The sequence below is a fragment of the Syngnathus typhle genome, linkage group LG6 (assembly GCF_033458585.1).
Source record: "Syngnathus typhle isolate RoL2023-S1 ecotype Sweden linkage group LG6, RoL_Styp_1.0, whole genome shotgun sequence".
Classification (NCBI taxonomy): Eukaryota; Metazoa; Chordata; class Actinopteri; order Syngnathiformes; family Syngnathidae; genus Syngnathus; species Syngnathus typhle.
In genome coordinates this window covers 3,029,717-3,046,020 of record NC_083743.1, presented here as the reverse complement: position 1 = coordinate 3,046,020, position 16,304 = coordinate 3,029,717, and the positions used below count along the sequence as shown (strand labels likewise).

At 44.6% G+C, this 16,304-nt stretch overlaps 1 protein-coding gene and 1 long non-coding RNA gene across 3 annotated transcripts; both read right to left on the bottom strand.

The window, feature by feature from the left end:
• Nucleotides 1–2,149: 2,149 nt before the first annotated feature.
• On the bottom strand, nucleotides 2,150–9,162 carry bmp16 (bone morphogenetic protein 16). Its single transcript, XM_061281560.1, has 3 exons — nucleotides 8,840–9,162; nucleotides 5,032–5,417; nucleotides 2,150–4,763 (listed from the first exon to the last, which is right to left on the bottom strand). Exons 2-3 carry the CDS (start codon nucleotides 5,408–5,410, stop codon nucleotides 3,808–3,810), a joined length of 1,335 nt encoding a protein of 444 aa, XP_061137544.1. The 5' UTR covers nucleotides 5,411–5,417; nucleotides 8,840–9,162; the 3' UTR covers nucleotides 2,150–3,807.
• Nucleotides 9,163–10,125: 963 nt separating this feature from the next.
• Nucleotides 10,126–15,473, bottom strand: LOC133156174 (uncharacterized). 2 transcript variants are annotated; one of them, XR_009714800.1, is made up of 3 exons: nucleotides 15,440–15,473; nucleotides 11,431–11,551; nucleotides 10,126–10,282 (listed from the first exon to the last, which is right to left on the bottom strand). It is a non-coding gene; the product is annotated as an uncharacterized LOC133156174 (long non-coding RNA). The 2 variants fall into 2 exon arrangements; XR_009714799.1 differs by lacking the exon at nucleotides 15,440–15,473 and adding an exon at nucleotides 11,903–12,282.
• Between the last annotated feature and the right edge of the window lie 831 nt (nucleotides 15,474–16,304).

Here is a 16,304-nt window from a genome sequence, read left to right as displayed (position 1 = left end):
ATTTCCTCTTTTTCACAAACATTGACCCCCAAAAATCTCAGGAACAATTTGTGTAGCTGTTCCTAGCCCGCAATTAATTCAATATTTTTTATTATGAATTTTTTCACAACAGATACTGAACGTCATTTTTTTTTTGCCGTCAATGGAAGCGTTCACAACATCCAGGAAAAAAATAAAAACTACCGCCCGCCGATTTGTAACATCTCAAGATATTCTCTAGAGCGACGTTCTAGCTGTAAATCGTCTCAATGGCGTCAAATCTTTCCAGTTAGATTTCCTACTTTACTTTCTTGTCTGATTGGATATGAGACAGCGGCCGTAAATTATTTCAATGGAAGCCGTTCCTAGGAGAGGAGACCTGGCTACCATTTGCAAACCGTTAATTTAGCGGAGACCCTCATGGTGGTAAACATCTGGAGAAGAAGTCCCGTTCGCTGCGATTCATGTCTTAACAAACTATCAATGACGGACGGGCTGTAGAATGTAGAGCAAGAACACATATTTGGACAAAAACATTGGCTAGTATGGAAAGTTGTGCTCACCACGCCCCTCACCACTTAGCGACAAATGGAAGCAAAAGGTCTCAGGTGTGCACTGAAATCCAATCGGAACTTTGGCCAGATGTTCAAAAGACGTCGGAACATTTGTCGCCAAGCACCAATCTATGGAAGTGGGCCTGCTGTGATGATCAAACACGGGCGTGGATGGACAGACATTTTTTTTTTCGTATCTAAAAGTGGCGAAAACCTTCCAAGAGCTAATAAGAGTTGAAACCACTCCTCTCAGCTTCCTCTCAAAACGCAGCTGCTCAGGCGAGCAAAAGATGGAATGCAGCAAATTGAGAGACACCTGCAAAAACATCATTTTTCATCCGTGAACTTTTACAAGAATAGGATGAAGGGAAGCTGGATAGGAAAAGCTGTTTTCATGAGGAATGTTGCTCGCCGGCTTTGTCTGCTACTCGCGTTGGCGTCCAGCTCGATGGCGCAGTCAATCACGGCCTGCTTTCTTGGATCGTCCGAGAGGATTTCTGGCTCGCGCCGGGGCCTGATTGACGGCCCGAGTCGCTACACCTGCCTCAGTCCGCTTGTTCTTGTTCGCTTTCGGAATCGGGCCGCTGTTTGTTTTATGCGACTGGGCTCCACGGCAGCGTGCAACTGGTGGAGTCATTGACATCTGCCGCAGCGATCTGGGACTCTCTCATTTTATGGTGTGACACGCATACGTATCAAACTGCAATTTAGTGTACTTAAGGGGTTAGTTACAAATGTCTGACGTCCAAAAGGGAAGCTTTTGCCACCGGCGCTTAAGCCATGTCCGGCTATGAGTGTTGACACTGTCGCTTAGCAAAGAAAAAAAAAACACAACTTATAAAACAACAGTTTGGAGTTGGAGCTCAAAGTTTTTGAAAAATTGGACCTACATATACCGTAATTTTCGGACTATAAGTCGCACCAGCCATAAAATACCCAAAAAACTGAAAAAAAACATATATATATGTATTTAAGTCGCTCCTGAGTATAAGTCGCCCCCCCCACCCAAACTATGAAAAAAAAAACGCGACTTATAGTCCGAAAATTACGGTAGTTGAAATTTACTGTAAATAAAAGTTAAATATAACTGAACTCAACAGGAGTGTCAGGAAAAACCATTTTATGTTTCGACATACACTGTCTGTCCATCTAAAGTTGTGTAACAAAAGACGGTTTGAAATGTGAACTTTTTTTTCTAAAAGCATATGAATGAATGAATGACACTAATATTTTCATTCTGGGGATGCCAGAAATGCTTTCATTGCAACTCAAATGGGGAAAAAGAGAATAATCAACATGCCACTTCCTGGTTCATGGAGTGTGACGCAAGGCGTTACTGATGGATTAGATGAGAGCGAGTGAACGAGAGAGGGAGCAAGGGATGGGTTGTTAGAGGAGAAGGAAGTGAGTGACAGTTTTTGGACAGTGGAGGGATTAGATAATGGAGAAGGAAGGTCAAAGGTGATCAACGGGCCAGTAAGTGAGCCGTGATGTGTTGTAGCCTATGACATGAATTGTAGTGGCACTCATTTTGATTTTATTATTTTAAATATTTGGCTTCACTTCTGTTTCTGGCTAAATTCAAACTGCAGGTCATGGAACAGAAAACTCACAAGTTCTGTTTGTTTTTCTTTATTAGGAGTCATATTCTGAACATTTTACAAGCTGCTGCTGCTGCTGCTGTTGCTGCGTCGATGTTTTCACAAAGTGAGAGGAGAATGCGACACTGGAAAAACAACACGTCGTTTTGAAAGGCACAAAAATGTGTCATCATAGTTTTTTTTTCTTTTGCTGTTGGGTGCATGCAGACGAGACCACTTCGATAGCAGCGACAACACACACACACGCACACATACACTCACACACTTGCACAAGGGGTTGCTCAAACTTCAGACTTTTTCGAATCAATACTATCGTGATGAAAGCCTAGTGGATGTCGACAAGTCACTGATGATGTCATCGGTGAAGCCATATAGTCGTATAATTAAGAAAAAAAAAAATCACATTCGTTGCAGCAAACTGCTCAACCTAGTCCTCAATCTAAAATCACATGACTATTGAGTCGTGATTAGTCGACTTCAAGGTTTAAATCAGTAAAGTCAACATTTCGACGACTAGGTTGAAAACTTATTAGCGACTTGTCAACATCACGCCATAAACATCTTTGTGGATGAATAAACCAATTGGCTAGCCCTCGTTAGCATTGTACAGTCAACTTGTGGACTAGTCAACTAATCATCTATTATGACCTCCCGATAAACCTGATGGAATAGTAAAGACAACTCGCCGACTCGGCGATTACTCTGTTCAACCCCATTAGCGACTAGTCGACCTCATAATCGTCATGGTGTTGACGATTCAACAAATCGATCCAATCCACTATGAGCGACTATTTGACGCTAGGTCATTGTGGCGAAGTCAAGTCTACACAACCCCGAAGTCACAACACACACTCATACGCAACACACAGGTTTGTTAGTGGACACCACTTATGTTGTGAATGTTGCTCAGCTGACATAAATCACAAACATGTAAAGCAGCCATAACTTACTTCATGTGAGTGTGCATCTTATCTTAAATACCACCAAGATTAAATACACCGCAACGCTGCAGCCTTTAAATACATTTTTTAAGTTAGCAGATTGATATGGATCATCTTCACGTCTGCAAAGGAAAGTTTTTTTTTTGTTTTTGGTTTTTAAATAATAATGGAGTACATTCAGAACGAGAGCGCTGTATTTTCTTTCTCGGCATCGTTGATGTGTTTTCGTATTTAAATAGCTGGTGACACGACCTCAGCCTTCCTCTTAGTAGTTTTTTGGGAAGATGCTTTGATCGCCGCTGTCTATCACTGTTGCAAAACAAAGTCGAGCGTTGCCCCGTTTTCCAACTCCACGATACCTGCTCACTGGTGAGGCTTTTTTTTTTTTAGATCGCTGTTATTAGAAAACAACTGCCTACCGATTTTTTTTTAAACATCGATGAGGGGGGAAATGAAGACATCTGATATTTTGACCTTTGATAACAGTGGGGGGGGGGGGGGGGGGTCAAAATGCTCAAATTTGGTCCTGTTAGTGATATATACGTGTACCCCATTTTAGCTGTTCAACTCTACCGTCTCCATTTTGCCTGCACTCAGTGGAAAGCGAACATTTTGCGGTACCATACAACGGAAAAGCGGCGCGACGTTTTCGGACTTAGGGTGAGATTTTCCCTCGCATTTCCTCGTCATCCCGCCATCATCTTCCTACCCGGACAGTTTCTGCTCCCCACGCTATCGGCACCCGCAACCTTCCACCACCATGTCCTGGTAATTCTTCAACACCACACGGTCCTGGGGGTCCAGGTAGAGCAGGGCGATGGGGCTGAGCGAGGTGGGCACGCAGCAGGCCCTCGGCACGGCGCCGTTGACCGAGTTGACCAAGGTCTGCACCATGGCGTGGCTGGAGGAATTCATGTGATCGGCCAGGGGAAAGCGGCACTCGCCCAGGCAGAAGAAGGCGTCGTAGCCGCTGGGCGCGATGATCCACTGGTGCCAGCCCACGTCGTTAAAATCCACGTAGAGGGGATGGCGGCGGCAGCGGTTGCGGGAGAGGCGCTTGAGCTTGGCCGCGCGACCTCCGTTTCGTTTCACCCTGCCCGTTTGACCCCCCCAGCTCGGCGTTTGATACGTTTTATCCCGGCCCCGCTTTTGGTCTCTATTCCAGCTTTTCCGAGGCGCCCCGCCGACGTTCCTCCTACCGTGCTTGACCAAAGGTTCTCCGCGCCCGTCGTGGCTATACGTCACCAGGAGGGGTCTCTCCTGGGCCCAGGTGTGCTCGTCCTGCCCCACCGACCTGCAAACCCTCAAGTGCCCCCCCTTATGTGGCTCCCCTTCCCCCTGACCGGTGCTGTTCTCCGATACCACTTCCAGGAGGAAACCAAGGCGGTCCGCTTCGTTCACAGCCAAATCGAAGAGTTCCGCCTTGAGGCTGAAGGTCTCCCAAAGGCTGCCGGTTGCATGACTTTGAGGCTCAGCGGTGAGGAGTCTGCTTTCTAGCAGGGTGGGTCGGGGATCCTGCCGGTGCCCAGAGAGGTACAGGTTCAGTCTATGGAGTCCGGGGCCCAATGAGGCGGTCCTGGCCGATCGTAGGAGGCGGAGCTCAGCCGAGAGCACCTTCTCTTCTAAGGGGATGGAGGAGATGTTGAAGGAGATGTGCGCCCATTTCGGGTCCTCTGCTGTGAGGGGCTCTAGGAAAACAACAACGGGGCAAACTGTCATTTGTTTTATTTCCTTTCATGATATGTAGGACACTGTCAACGTGCATGAAGACACGTACTTGCTTGGACCATGTTTTGATTGTTACGTGACACTTGTTAAAGATATCCGCGGCTGTCATAAAGTAGATTTACACATCAGCAAGCGCCGATAAACATACAAACAGCTTCCCATGCTACGTGCTAAAGGTCCTTTTCTTGCTCTTGTTTTTGACACTGACGTGTGTCGCAGTGGTCTTACCAGTGTGGTGGAAGCTGCGAACGGTGTTGGCCTGCTGCACGTGCTGGCTGGGGAAGCTGAAAGCGGGGTCCTCCAGCAGGTGGTACTGCTGCTGGTGGAAGCGGTACAGATCCATGAGGTACCGAGGGATGGGCACGCCGGGACGAGGGTTGGGCTGCGACTGCAGGCCCAGGCGGCTCAGCAGGAGACTCTGGATGGTCTGAGCCAAGTTGGGCTCCAGGGGAGACCCGGTCGGCGGCGGCGGCGGCGGGGGCTCTGAGGTGGCGGGCGACGTGCCGGCTAACCTGCCATTGTCGGCCTCGCCGGTGTCACCCTGGCCACCGGACGAGGCTTGAGGTAGCGGCAGGACCATGAGGAGCAGGAGGTTAGCAAGGAGCATGGTGGACCTAACATGGGGAACAAGACAAACCACTGTGATGGAAAACTGTAGGTGGGCAAGGGTCAAAAGAGTGTGTTTTGCTTTTTCTTTCTAATTAACTCCAAGCCCTAAAAACATTTATGTGTGTGCGTGCGTCAGCGCGGGAACGTGACCACACACTGTGAGGTCAACACAATTACGACCACAGCTAACAGCATACCATCATGACACAGATGTTAATAAGTCAACCGGTCTTAAAGCGCTCACGGCGCTAATTGCGTTGAGGTGTAGAAAGAAAAAAAAGTCCAAATATAAATTCATAATAAAAAAACACAACTGATGAAAAGGTAAAAAAAAGAATGTTTTCTTTTGTCTGACAATCGTATTTTACTTTTTTGTGCCACTTAATGACCTTTCTTAGTTTATTTGATATCGCTAAAATAAGCCACGCCCCCCCACCCCTGAAAAAAACGAATAAAAATCTACCATCTTTATAATCTAACCAAAACTAACTGAACTCAAAATGACATAACTGACTATAATGAAAAAAAAAAAAGAAAAACGATTATCACCCCAGTCTACCCTCCTTTATCTCTTTACGAGCCATCGAATCGATTAACGGCAAGATAAGCGAGGCGTTCGGGCCTCAAGCGAACACGTAACGACACCGTAATGGCCCGTTAATCTAGCCACACTGTCAAAAAAAAAGGGGGAGAGCGAGGTTACAGGTGTGACCGTATCTGTTTATGCCGACATAATTGCGTAAGGCCGAGGCGGGTTCAAAGGGCACGAGAAAAGCAGCGTGGGATCGTGGTGGCCCCGGCCCGGCCCGCCCGGCAGGGAGCGTTTCACCTGAGGCGAAGGCACAATTACAGACGAGACGCTTCTCCCCAGGTTGCTAAAAGCTCGTTGAGGACAAGCACAAGACATCACTCTGTACTTTACTCACCTACTAAAAGACAAGGAAAGGTTCAAAGGTTCACACGGCACGAAGAGACAGGAAAAAAAGTCCATATTTGAGAAAAAAAAAAATTAAATAGGATATAAATCTTTATTGTAAGACTAAAAAGCATAAGGAAAAAGTCATGAAGCTGTAAAAAGAAATATTTGACTATAATAAAAAAAAAAATGAATGTAAGAGGTAATGTTACAAAAAATATGTAATAATATTAGGAGCATAAAGGATATGAGGAGACTAATATTTCACAAGAATGAAAGAATAATTTTCAGTGAATTAAGACAAGGGAATACGGTATTACAAGAATAAAAAGAGAATAAAGTAGTTTTATGTCGTGTTGGCTTCGCCCACCACTACATTGACATTTTTAGGACTCCTCCTCAACGAGACGATTTTTTTTCAATCCAACATTCCCTTTGGACTTTAAAAAAAAAAAACACTATGATGAATGTTTTCAGGCAAAGGTGAAAAGAAGGTTTTAAGGCAGCGTCTGCTGGGAGACATATTGGATGTGACCTGACCTCCCAGAACAGCAGACAGTGTGGCGATAAACTTCCATCCTCTCTTTTTATCTGTTGATTTCAACATGCCTTTTCCTCTTCCTCATTTTTTTTATTTATTTTTTTTAAACAGAGACAATGCAGTCAGTGCCTTCCATAAATACTCTCACTCTTGATTGCAACATCATAAATTGATTTTAAAAAGCCACAACACACAATCCAGTAATCAATCGTCCAATATTACATTTAGTTGACATAAAAGCATCACCCATTTTACCTGAATGGCTTTTTTTCCACCCCCCTCCCCCCGCCTGCCCCCATTTGATTCCATTTTTCCAAAGCCTTCTACGAACGGTGTTTTTGCGGAAGAGTGCGCGGCACACGGACAACCCCGAGTGTCGCAGCAGCTGGCTGATTTATCCGCCGCCGCTGTCTTCATGTTACGCCTGGTCCTCAACTTTCCCTTCCTGTTGCTCTTCCCGTGTTTCTTTTCCCTAAATTCCTCCTCTCTTTTTCTCTCTGGCTCTCTTTCTAACTGTTCAGTCTCACTCTACAGCTCGCTTCGTGCCTGACAGCTCCAAATCCCGTTTGCCCTATTCATATTTAATTCCATTTTTTCACATTTTGTGTGCAATCCAATGCATTCAGCACTTTTTACGATTCGCTGTACCGACTCCCATTTCTATGACGGCTGTTGAAAGAGTGGAATAAAAAATAAATAAAAAATGTCATTCATTTCAAATGTTACACCGGACAAGCTCGGGTGGAAATATTGACATCTCGTCTGACAGCTGGGCTCTATGCGAAAAACATTTTGAATTTATAACGCCCTCGGCGGCCTCACAACGGGCTGGCTCAATTACCTGCTGCTCTTTGAACTCATAATGGGAACACTAGTCAGGTAGCTTATAGAGCGCTGGAGTTTGGATTGAGCAACTGCTGTGTTTCTATGTGTGTGTGTGTGTGTTTTCCCCAGTGTGACTAATGTCTTCAGCAGCATACTTCCAGACCAATGGGCCTCTTTGGACTGCTCAAGCAGCTCGAAATGTCATCTAAGAACACCTAAAAATACCACTGGTAGTGACAGAAGTCATTCGAGTTTCATATATTCCTATTTTTAATCAACATTTGGAGCGTTATGTCGAAAGTGACGTATCGATACTACAAGTCCCACAATGCACTGCAGCGGTACTAGCCGCCGTTCACGTCGATGGCGAATGATTTGTTCTCGGAATGGTGCTAGTTAGTGTCTTATTTGCGTGCTGGTTTCTTCATGATGGAGGTTAAAAAAAAAAGTAGGATGTAGCATTTTGGCTAATCCCAAAAGAGCTAACGGTAAACAATACATACGCATCTCATCATGGTCTCATTTCAGCACTATTGTTCGACTCAAAACGCGAAACTTTTATTAAATTTATTCACGGAGTATTTCAGTATTTCATTGAAATAATACGTGCAGTGTACTGCTAATATGGCACTCCGGGTCACCCTAGTGGTCACTGCCCAAATACACTTCAGTTGTATTTAACTTTTGCACTAATGTTCAAACTGTGCAAAATGTTATATTGACTTGAAATCAGATTTATTTATTTTTTTTCCCATGAACACTTAGACCTGCTATGCTACTGTATTTTAACGTTGGTCATCATGGTGGGACTTGAAGCACTCAGATTGACAAATTGACAAATGAAGCTGATTGATGAGCTGATTATTTGCGCGACGGTCATTGTATCACTATTGCCACACTCCTCGACACCTGCTCATCACTTTCAGTATTTACTGTATGTGTTCACGTCATAACAACGTCTCCGACTTTGAAAATAATGTCATCGACTAATGTATTAAATGCAGACAATGTCACCACTTATTATTTTACTCACATTTGAATAAATATACAGTCCAAAAAAATTCTGTCCCAAACTATCACAGGGTTGCATGACGTTAAAATCCTATATTTGCCCCCTGAGATGTGTGTATGCATGCTTGACTCACCTCCAGGTGTGTCGGGATGCACGCAGTGTCCATGGCTTATCCTTGAGCTCCAGCGTTCCGATCCCTCGGTTCTCCCTCCTGCTCCTTTGGACCGATTGGATAGTGTCAAGTCTTGTGTGGGACTATTGTCTTACTTTTCCTGACCAGTGCGAATATACGTCTGTGTCATGTAAATACTCTATGATGGCTAATTCTCCCTCCATGTTGTATCCAAAGGTACACTTTCCACCTGCGTGTGCCGCTTAAAAACACTTGTGCAGGTGCTAACGTGTGCGCACGAGTGTGTGTGTGTGAGTGAGTGAATCAACTCCCTGTTGGACCTCAACCTTCTTACTATATTGTCCCGCTCCCTTCCTTTGCTGACTCCTCCCCCTTTTTCTCTCACACACTCTCTCTCTTTTTCCTCTCTCTCACACACACACACACAAACACACACTTGCCTTTTCTGTGTCAAAGTGAGGACCGGTTTAACCTTTCCTAGCCACTCTAAAGTTGAAGAAACTAAACCGCCACACAACATTAAGCAAAGTCACAATTTAGCTTTTTTAACTCCCCGTCGATTCGTGAAACAAACTCACCTGCCGCGTTTCACTAACGCCATTGCTGCGGGACAATGGCTCCTTTATTATAAATACTTGGCCGCTATAACTCTGAATGGGATTTGGTTATAATATATAATAAAACCAAAATGTATGAATGGATGAGTCAGCGGCCCGTGAAGTCAGCGCAGTTTACTTTTGTGATTGGATGGAAGATGGGGAGGAAAAAAAAAGGTAGGCAGTGCTTGTTCACTATGAGCCCCGGGGGGAGGGGGGGGGGGGGGTGCAAGGTGCACCCGTCCTTTCTGTAATTTGTATTCATGAAGTCGGCCCATGAGCAAACGTCTCTTTAGAATGCATCGTCTCACATCTTAGCGCTCACACACACATGAGAAACCTTCCTCATTCATCACACACACACAACTTGTCACACACTCACATTGTTTTCCTCAAGAAGGCAAAATGTCATTTCTAAATTGGCATCAGTTTTTATCTCGTTTATCACTCACTTGACTCCAAATACAGTTTTTCCTGTCAGCTTCTTATATTAATTACATTTATCAGCCGTTACTTTAGATCTCAAGGAAGACATAATACCATGAATAAACCTACGCATCATGTTATCATTTTGAAAGCAGTCAAAATGTGCTACAGGCTGAGAAATGTGGGTCAAATGTCTCGAGGCATTACTAGCGACTCGACATGTCACATGTGATCTGCGGCGCTACTGACCGCTGCCTCCTCCTCCTCCTCCTCCTCCTTCCAAATGAGAGTCAATTCCAGCCTCCAGGTTTCCCATCCTCTGGAAAAGACGTCTGCTGCCTTGTCCCGCTGACTTCCGCTGACGGGGGTGGAGAGAAACTTTTCAGCACTCTCTTCGCAAGTCATCCATCGTTGCCGTATCCTACGATAGAGTAGAAAATCGGAATTAAACACAAATCAAATCTCAAGTGTTATTTATTTGGGAGAATGAAATCCTTTAATAGACACATTATTTTAGATTTTGCACAGGCGGCGCTAGATTTTTCCTTGGGGGGGGGCGGAGGGTTCGTAAAAATGTGGCTTTGAGGGTTAATTATGGGCCTTTTGCATTTATTCTTCTGTCAGTCGCCGTAAATAGTTGGTTTAGCTAGCTTAAACAATTCACGCATGAATCATTTTTGTGATTCGTGACACCGCAGTTGCGTAGCGAAATGGTGGACAACACGGCTGCCCTCCCCGCGTGCCCTTGGTGAACCGAGACGGCGATGTGCTTGATGACATATGAAGAAGCAATACGGCAAGGTTACGGCTAGCCAATTTAGCTAGCGTCCACCACCAAGACATCACCCAGGTTGTTTCTAGAACTTCAAAGTCATCTGAATCCTTGCACACCAATTGGTTGGTTTAGTTCTGAAATGACGCAAATACGTGTGGACGAAACGCAAACTGTTGTTTGCGTCATTTACAAATACGACGGAGATTAACGGCTGGCTCATTTGTCTCGTTGAGCCGAAATCCAATTGTCCCACAGACCAAGTAGGGTGAGTCATGAAAGTAAAGTAGCCCAATAGCTATGAAATGAGCAAAGATTGATGTTGCAACACTTAAGGTGATTAATTCCTTCGAGAGGAACGTGACGCGACTCTAAGCCATGGTTTCTTAAATGAACATCCAACCTCACAAGAGCTAAAATGAAACAGCACAAAATGATTAGGCGCACTTCCATTCAGAGGCCACAAAGGACTTTTTTGTTGTGATATTTGGACTTGTTGTCATTTTTTCTTTTTCTAATTCTTACGACGACATCCAACATGTTAAGAAATATCGTAGCCTACTGTTGACATGACAGGTGATAAGAACACCAGAGGCTAGTTAGCAGCTAGCAAGAGGAGCTAACATGCTTACTCATGACTTCTTGTCAAAGAGTACAAACATTTGGACTTGAATGCATAACGCCGAAAAGTTGATCAATACTAGCAGATATTCCTAAAGTTTGCGTCGAAAATATGATAACACGATAAAGGAAAGTTTCATTTTTCATTTTTGACGTCACTTCCAGTAAAGACTTACTTTGAGGCATTCCATCAAAGCCTCCATCTTAGGAATGACTTTGCAAACAAAATGAAAAAAATCATAATAATTGAAGTGGATGATTTGTGAGGGTTTTTAGCCGGGAAGGACAAATGGATGTCTGAAAGTAGAGAAGGAGACAAAGACAAAATTGTATTAATGCAATACAGGGATGTGCTCCAGTAGAATTATGTACAAAGACAGACACACACACACAGACACACAAACAAGGTCTGATGTTTTTTCATTCACCGCTGACAAATTCCACAGTCGAGTTTTTTGCACTGATAAGATGTCATTCCATTATCCTGAGCTCAATGTTTGTGGATAAGGAGCAGGAATTAGGAATTAAATACCGTACTTCTGGAAATACTCGTTTGCAAGGTCTATTAACGTTAGCGTGATCTTTTTCTTGTAAATTATAGTTTTGTAAATGTGGTGGGAGTAGTATAAGTAGTAACAGGAAACTGACCTTCCATGTTGACACAATGTGACTCGACCAATTTCTCATCCCAACTAAACAAATACTGCGACCCACGCAGGACACAAGCAGCTGACTTCTGATGTACCGTTAAAGGTCTGGAGTTTGCGAGCATCTTCTTTATTTATAGATCTTCTTGTGTGTCCTATAGTCGCAGATGTATGGGGCCCAGAACAAGGTAAGGTCCAGGTGTGGTCTGCCGTCTCAGCGGGCTACAGTGAAAATGCATTCCCAGTGCTTGGGGCAAATAGTAAATTTTTATACCCTGCATTGGTAAAGTCATCATCATATGATGCATGTCAGGATGTAACCGTCTCTACATCTGTACTCGTTGATATCTGCAACAGGAAGAGCCGAGATATTATTTGGATTCGTATTTCATGTACCGTATAGAAATGTAACCAAAAGGAAGAACATGAGTCTTGTTTATTCATCGCGAGTCGTTTAAAAGCTCAGACATGCTCCACTTGCTTTGTAGCCATCTCTGTTTACGCAGATTCCATCAGTCAGATAAGATCAGCAAATAAGCTGCATTAAGTTAAGATGCTGCTTTCCCACATCTGGCTCAGTTGTAAACATTCGTAAGTGGTACAGCTGGTGGGAGTTACAAGGTCTTGCTAGCAAAGTGTATACAGTAAGTGTGGAGAGTGACGCTGATGCACAAAACAGAGCTGTGCCCCCGAGAAGTTGAGGGGTCGTCCCTGTCCGACCTAAGGGACAGAACTGACAGAACCGTCTTGAACCTTCTACCCTTATATCTCCAAGAACTCACGAATCTGGGGTTCTTCAAAGACCCTCCAGAAACCATTCCAAGTACCGATACTCGTAATGGCTCATGATCTCCCCGATTTCTACACCTGCATTCTAATAATTGACGTCTCTCACGGGGCTTACCCGTCAACTAATTTGAAAGCAAAACCTCAGATTCAACTGGTCTACATTTCCAAGATACTTTATGTCTTGACAAACTGAGCTACGCCCTTCCCTAAAGAGACATGTTTTGGGTCTTGAACTGAAAACCAGTTCCAAAGTCAACTCTCTGGATGGGAACACTTTGGTATGACCTTACAGACTCCGCTCGATCTTGATCCGACCGACACCTACCCTGCTCAAAGCGGTCAATTTTAAGATCTGGGCTAATGTTCGGGCCGCAACCTTAAGTAGAGGACATTTAATGGCGTCCCGAAAATAAATTTGATGCATTAGGATTGTTTTTAAGACTTTACTATTAGCATGTAAGCATTGTACTGTTGCTCCCAGCCATCGCCTCGCCACGCCACACCCCCATTGGCGTCCCACCACTGTGTCTTTGTCCTTTCTGAGTGATGCGACAGTAGAGAGCAGACAATGTCGGGTTACCCTGCTAAGATGGGAAGAAAGACGGAAGCATCCTGGGCGGGCAGGTTGGTGGGCGGGCGGGCGGGCGAGATGGAGAGCGTCCCTTCGTGTTTCGCTGCGGCGCAAGATGATTCACCAGTCTGCCCGATAAAAGGTTAACGACCCCAATTTGAGTAAGGCGAGGAGGAGGAGAAGCGGGAGAAGAAGGCAGATGAGGAAGGGGGGGATAATAAGAAGGAGGGGACGTGGATACCTACGTCAGAGGCACTTCCTAATAGGCCCATGTCCTTGTCCCTGACACAAGTAAATCACGTCTCATGGGGAGAAGAATAAAAGATGGAGAGATTGCCGTCGGCTGGAGACGCGAGCGTGTGTCTCGAGTAGAATTAGAAGCAATTAATTCGGCTTCGGCACTCCGAGCGGCTGTTTTGATGAAGCGAAAGATGAGAGAAAGCGAATTAAGTGATTTAAGATGTGTGAGGGGCTGTGTGGGCGGAGCAGCGGGGAAAAACAGGTAAGGACGGAACAATGGAAAAATACGCTAACATCTTGTAGGTGGCAGTTAAAAGTCGCTGTTGGTAATGAGAATACGATCCCGCTGCGAAAGCGCTTGTGCGACACCACGGGAGTTCCTTCTCATTTCTCAGGGTTCAAATAGAATCGTCCAAGCGGCGGTAGGACGTCAGCAGCTCGACCGCATCATAGCGGCCATCTTCCTGTGTTTATCCCAACGGGACAGGGAGTGGACTTTGATGGGCTCTTACAGACAAATTAAGATAACTTTAATCGCCATCTAATTGCCGCTTCCTTTCTCCTCCCTCATCTTTTCTGTGACTTCCTGTCGAGAACGTGACGCTCATCTTTGTCGCGCATGAGAATTGATTAGTCAAATGAGGAACTCTTTTAGCGTATAAGCAGAAGGTGAGAAAAGGGAATTACCGTATTTTTCCATGTATAATGCGCAAAATTGAACTAATTTATTGTCCTAAAATCTGGGGTGCGCATTATACATGGGTACATTTTTTTTATTATCCGGATATCATACGGAGGCCGCCATTACAGATGCGCGGAACGGATGCGCAAGACACGTCAGCTATATAAAGAGCGAGAGTTCAGTTCTCTTCCTAAATGCGTATTACAGTAATATTTTATTTCACAACACTTTGCCTTGTTCCTTTCTTCTCTGCTGTTCACTTCAAACACGCTCCATGCGAACACAATGCTCTCGTATCAGACGCTTGCTCGATCACCTGCTCGTCACAATGTACCCTACACAAATCCGAAACATTTCTTCGCTATGGAGTTTGCTAGCGCATGCGCAGTGGTACTGACCGGCTGAATAACATCCGGTTGTTCCCAAAGATGATCTTTTTTTCTGAAATAATTTTACGTTTACGGACTTAAGTAGGAGTCAAAATTTGGGTGCGTATTATACATGGGTACAGACTTTTTCCAGCATCAACATGCCATTTTTAGGGTGCATATTATACATAGGGGCGCATTATACATGGGAAAAAACGGTACAGCAAAACAAGTGGCGCCAGGCCTCTCATGTAAACTGTACTTTGAATTCTTTGGCACAACCCTGGAACAGACGTTCCATACTCCAAAATTGCGGTTGTACATAAACATACAGCCAGTGTTCCAATGCGGCTACGCTCCGTCTTTATCTCCCCGGGCTGCTGGAGTCAGGAAGTGAGGCTGCCACACGGCTCCTGGCCCTCACAATCACTGGAGCTCCTCCAACATTCCCTGCTGATAGCCCGCTCAAATATGTCTGAAGACTAACAGTGACTCAGCCATTCCTATTGCGGCCGCATTGAAATCACCACGCAATGGGCAACGATGTCACGGTTTGAAATAAGCAACCTCAGAACTCATTGTACTGTACACTTGAAACTTATCGGAACTTTTTAAGACCACATTGATCAAATATAGACACTAAAATCATTGAATGGGGAATGGCGCTATCCCAATGTAAAACAAGCTAAGCTTTAGCGGTTGTCACACAATTTTGAAACACTGCTGAAAGGAATGAAGTAGAACAAGGCCTATTTTATGGAGCAAGACTGCTTGGCTTATTAAATTTCCCTTTACTATTCTAAGGATTTGAAAGCGAAAAGGAATTGGACTGTACAAACCAGGAGCGGTTGTTAGCTTAGCTTGCTACAGATAGCGACGAGGCCTCACCTTAAGTAGCGTCGAAACATACTGATATTTGAAGTTTCGGTTCTGGAAATGGAACTAAACAATTTTATGAATGTGTCTCAGTTAGGGGAGGAGCTACAAAAGACAATTTAGTTTATTTTCCACGAACAGTATTTTGTTCGATTCACTCCAGTATAAACAGCGGTCTGCAAGATGTCAAAAAGAAACATACTAAAAATAAATGAAGCGTGAGCTCACTTCCCAGTTATTTCAGTCTGGGTTTGGGCAAAGGATGATGAAGTGCTTTTAAAACTTATCAGACACTTGCCAGGAAATGTGAGAGAGAAGGCCACAAACAGGAAGGACTTCTGAATGTGCTTCCTGTCGACCGGCTGCATGTAAGGGTCAGATTCCTTGGACCAACTGACTGACCAACTGTACACCAACACACACGATGTTTTGCTTCTGAAAGTGGGGGACTAGCAGGAAAGTGTGAGTAGATAACAGTAAGACTGTGTCTTCCTGAACGGTTGCAAATAGAAGCTGCCATAATAATTCAACTCACTCTTGGAATTGATCATCACATAGACATGAGAAATGTGTTTCTGAAATTGTTCTAGAATCCCCAGTTGTTTTTTTTCAATTCATTTTCATCCCACTGAATGAATGATGGTAACATTATCAGACTGGTATTCATAGAGGTGAGAAGTGACTGTCTGAGGGAGGATGCTGCTCACAAAACAAGCATGTCCGCGTAAATAAAATTAACCTTGCTCGTCCTTGAGGGCTTCCTGATTGAATCACAGTGTCCCCGATGACGTCATTCAAGTCATATTTCGGATTAGGGAGGGCGAAGAGGAGGGATGAGTCACTCCCTCATTGATGACTGTCTCCATGGAGTGGTCGG